At 42.5% G+C, this 4,841-nt stretch overlaps 1 protein-coding gene across 1 annotated transcript; it reads right to left on the reverse strand.

Annotated features, from left to right (window-relative positions):
• Positions 1-671: 671 nt before the first annotated feature.
• LOC127102217 (uncharacterized) lies at positions 672-3,351 on the reverse strand. Its single transcript, XM_051039620.1, has 2 exons — positions 2,872-3,351; positions 672-1,805 (listed from the first exon to the last, which is right to left on the reverse strand). Exons 1-2 carry the CDS (start codon positions 3,349-3,351, stop codon positions 672-674), a joined length of 1,614 nt encoding a protein of 537 aa, XP_050895577.1.
• Between the last annotated feature and the right edge of the window lie 1,490 nt (positions 3,352-4,841).

The raw sequence follows: 4,841 nt of genomic DNA on the forward strand, positions 1-4,841 counted from the left end.
TAGAGACCCACCTGAGAAGGCCTTCTTGATGACGAAAGGTCCCTCATAGTTTTGAGTCCATTTGCCTCACGGGTCTAAGTGAATAGAAGAATACCTTTTGAGCACGAGTTCCCCTGCATGGCACTCACGAGGAACAACTTTCTTATCAAAAGCTCGTTTGAGACGTCTTTGGTACAACTAACCATGAAAAACGACCGTCAAATGCTTTTCTTCTATCACATTCAGTTGGTCGTACCGTGATTGAATCCATTTAGCTTCATCGAGGTCGACCTCCATGATAACTCTGAGTGAAGGGATCTCGACTTCGATCGGTAGGATGTACGGAGTATGGAGTTGCCCCAGTGGATGTACGGACTGAGTTTCTATAACCATGCAGAGCAAAGGGTAACATCTCATGTCAATCCTTGTATGTCTTGACCATTTTCCAAGATGATCCTTCTGATGTTCTTATTAGCTGCTTCTACGGTGTCGTTCATCTTGGGCCAGTATGGTGAAGAGTTGTGGTGCTCGATCTTGAATTCTTCGCACAACTCCTTCATCATGTTGATGTTGAGATTACTGGCATTGTCAGTGATGATTTTTCTAAGTATCCCATAGCGGTAGATTATCTCTTTATTGATAAATCGGGTAACCACCTGTCGAGTGACATTAGCATGTGAAGAAGCTTCAACCTATTTCGTGAAGTAGTCGATGGAGACTAGGATGAATCGATGACCGTTGGAAGCTTTAGCCTCTATCATCCCAATCATATCAATACCCCACATAGAAAAAGGCCATGGATAAGTCAAAACATTCAACGGAGTCGGTGGCACAAAGATCTTATCACCATATATCTGACATTTGTGACATCTTCTAACAAAGTTGTAACAGTCAACCTCCATTGTTGTCCAGTAATATCCAACCCGAAGGATCTTCTTGGCCATAGCAGGACCTTTTGCATGTACACCCTCGCAGCCTTCATGTATGGATTTTACGATCGTACTAGCTTCATGTCTATCCACGCATCTGAGCAGTACGGAATCATAATTTCGCTTGTATAACACATCACCATTTAGGAAGAATTTGGGAGAGAGTCTTCTCAGAGCCTTCTTATCGATAATGGATATACCCTCGGGATATTGCTGTTTTTCTAGGAATGTCTTTATGTCGTAGAACCAAGGCTTATCATCAGGATCGGCTTCGATTGCTAGACAACGCGATGGTTCATCTAAGTGGTCAATATGGATGGCTGGCACTTCATTCTTCCATTTGACTTTGAACATAGATGCCAATGTGGCTAGAGCATCTGCTAACTGATTTTCTTCCCTAGGAGTATGATGAAAAGAGATTTCATCAAAGTAGGCTACCAGTTTTCTGATATACTCCTTGTACGGTATCAACTTGCTATCTCGAGTCTCCGAATCACCCTTCACCTGACTTATTACTAGAGCTAAATCACCGTATACCTCAAGAATCTTGATCCTTAAGTCGATGGCCTCCTCTAAACCGTAGATACATGCTTCATATTCTGCCATATTATTGGTGCAGTCAAAACATAACCTAGCGGTAAATGGGAGGTGGAAATCGGTCGGAGAAGTGATAACAACACCTATGCCATGGCCTCGAGCATTGGAAGCATCATCAAATACAAGCGTCCATCGCGATCCTGGTTCAGGGCCTTCCTCAGGGCCTGCCTCGAAGCCTGGCATAGGGAAGTCTCTGATAAACATAATGTCTTTGTTTGGAAAGTCAAATCTCAACGGTTGATAACCTTCAATAGGTAGGTGAGCAAGGTAGTCAGACAGAACACTCCCCTTTATCGCTTTCTAGATCACATACTGAATATCATACTCGGTCAACAACATTTTCCACCGGGAGATTCTACCAGTAACAACAGACTTTTCGAAGATATACTTTATCGGGTCCATTTTGGATATCAATAAAGTGGTATGGCCAATCATATATTGTCTCAGGCGTCGAGCAGCCCAAGTCAAAGCACAACAAGTCTTCTCTAAAAGTGAGTATTTGGTCTCACAATCAGTTAATTTCTTGCTGAGATAGTACATAGCATGTTCCTTCTTGCATGTGTCGTCATGTTGGCCCAGGATGAAACCCATAGATTCATCGAGTACTGTGAGGTATATAATGAGAGACCTACTAGGAACCAGTGGTATCAGGATTGGTGGTTCTTGCAAGTACTTTTTATTTTGTCGAATTCCACATGGCAGTCATCATTTCACACAATCGATTGATTCTTTCTCAATAACTTGAATATCGGTTCGCAGGTAACCCTTAAGTGCGATATGAATCTGGAGATGTAATTGAGTCGGTCAAGGAAACCTCGGACTTATTTTTCTGTTCGGAAAGACGGAATTTCTTGGATGGATCGAACTTTGTCGGGGTCAACCTTAATACCTTTCTAACTGACTATGAAACCCAAGAGTTTACCAGATCGGACCCCAAAAGTGCACTTAGCCGGATTCAGACGCAACTTAAACTTTCGGAGTCTGACAAACAATTCCCTCGGGTTCACCAAGTGATCCTCTTCAGTTATGGATTTGGCAATCATGTCGTCCAAGTAAACCTCAATCTCTTCATGAATCATATTGTGGAAGAGGGTTACCATGGCACACTGATATGTTGCCCCTGCATTCTTTAAGCCGAACGGTATTACTTTGTAGCAGCAAGTTCCCCAAGGTGTGATGAAAGTTGTCTTCTTCATATCTTCTGGCAACATCTTTATCTGATTGTACCTGGAGAACCCATCCATGAAAGAAAATACGGAAAAATTAGTTGTATTATCAACCAAAACATCAATATGAGGCAAAGGGAAGTCATCTTTCGGACTCACTCTATTGAGGTCTCGGTAATCCACACACATTCTGACTTTACCTTCTTCGGAACTGGAACGATGTTAGCAACCCACTGTGGATACTCGGAAATGGCCAAGAAGCCAGCGTCAAACTGGTTTTTAACCTCTTCCTTGATCTTGAGTGCCATGTCGGGTCTAGTCCTTCTGATTTTTTGCTTGATGGGAGGACATTCAGTCTTGAGTGGCAAGTGATGTTCAACGATGTTGGTGTCTAACCCTGGCATATCTTGATACGACCAAGCGAAGACGGCAACATACTCATGCAATAACACTACCAACTCGGAGTGTACATGCTTGGCAAGAGATGCCCTAATTTTTACTTCTTTTCTATCAGTTTCAGAACCCAAATTAATGACATCCACTGGTTCTTTATGTGGATAAATCTCTTTTTCTTCGTGCTCAAGGAGCCGTGCTAGTTCAGCTGGTAATTCACAATCTTCCTCACTGTCGTTTTCAGCTTGGTTGATTGGAAATCCAGATTTACAATTGATTTTTGCCATGTTGTAATCAATAGTTTTGTTTACTTTGCATATGATGAGCTTATTTTAGTATGCTTTTTGAGAAAGTGGAAAAAAGAAAAAGAAATCTTTTGCCATTTCGTTGTTTTATTGGAAAAGTAAAAATAACTCAAAGAAAGGGGAACACAAATTTGCATGCAAAAAATAATTTTTATTTATTCACATAATACTTTTAAACATGGAGGCCCTTACAAGCTATCCTCTCGTCTCGGGCGAGGACGAGGGATTGAGAAAACAAAATGCATTACGTTTTTTTCCAAGTACACTATGGGAATCACGGTATTTGTCCAGTTGGGAAGCTTGAACCCTGGAGGACATCTATGTAGGAGGTTGGGCGCCTCTGGTTTGCTTCCACTGGATTCTCCAATGACTGCCACAGTATGATCATTTTGAAAGTCGGCGCTGCTGAATCTGACCGGTTTGAACTGCTTCCTCTTTAGGCTCGCCTTGCGTGCTGCTGGGTGATAACCGAAACCAAACCTGTCGCATTTTTCTGCCACGTAAACGACTTTGCCCCAACCGGGAAGAGGTCCTTTCTCCAACGACTGCTTGGCGCTTCTTACTAAGGATAGAACGGTAGCGGATGGTCGGTCATGATTGGCGGTAGCCGAACTGACTTCTTCAAATTCTAAACAATGGAGCGCAATCTCAACAATCCCCTCATCTGTCTCAACATATCTGAATGACGAGAGTTCGCTAACCAAAAGATCTTCTTCACCACACACAATTACCAGTTTATCATCAATCAAGAATCTCAACCTTTGGTGCAACGTAGAGGTGACTGCCCCAGCGGCATGAATCCACGGCCTACCCAACAAACAACTATAAGTTGGGTTGATATCCATGACTTGGAAGGTAAGGTTGAACTAGTGAGGCCCAACACAGATGGTCCTCATCAAAAGCTCGAACAATTAGTGTGTTGGTCCTCATCTCGGGCTCTTTAAACTGTACTTGGCTTAATGTAGATTTTGGAAATACATTAAGCGAAGAACCAGCATCAACAAGGACTCGAGATAGAAGAGAGTTTGTGCATATGACCGAAATGTGTAATGCTTTATTATGGGCATTTCCCTCAGGAGGTAATTCCGCTTCGTTAAATCCCAAATACCTGATGGAAGTAATATTAGCAACCACGTCATCAAAATGATCAACCGTGATATCTTGCATCACATGAGCGACACTCGGAACTTTCAGTAATGCTTTGCTGTGAGCCTCGGAACTCAACAGCAAAGACAAGATAGATATTTTTGAGGGAGTCTGGTTCAACTGGTCGACGATTTTGAAGTCACTTTTCTTGATTAATTTGAGGAATTCTTGGCTTTCCTCAAAAGTGATTCTCTTCTTGTGATCTTCAACTTGCTCATTCTCAACCATCGGCCCTTTACCTTTAGACACCTCTGATTCTGCAGTTTTGTTGCCAATAACAGTCGTCGGCACTGGAACAATTGTCATGTTCGGGGTGGCAGGTACAG

The sequence above is a fragment of the Lathyrus oleraceus genome, chromosome 1 (assembly GCF_024323335.1).
Source record: "Lathyrus oleraceus cultivar Zhongwan6 chromosome 1, CAAS_Psat_ZW6_1.0, whole genome shotgun sequence".
NCBI classification, from domain to species: Eukaryota; Viridiplantae; Streptophyta; class Magnoliopsida; order Fabales; family Fabaceae; genus Lathyrus; species Lathyrus oleraceus.

Coding starts and splice junctions, on each gene's coding strand:
- LOC127102217 (XM_051039620.1), bottom strand. CDS start 3,351: ATGGCAAAAATCAATTGTAAATCTGGATTTCCAATCAACCAAGCTGAA. Junction 1,806..2,871: donor TCGTTCCAGTTCCGAAGAAG/GTAAAGTCAGAA, acceptor TATGTGATCTAG/AAAGCGATAAAGGGGAGTGT.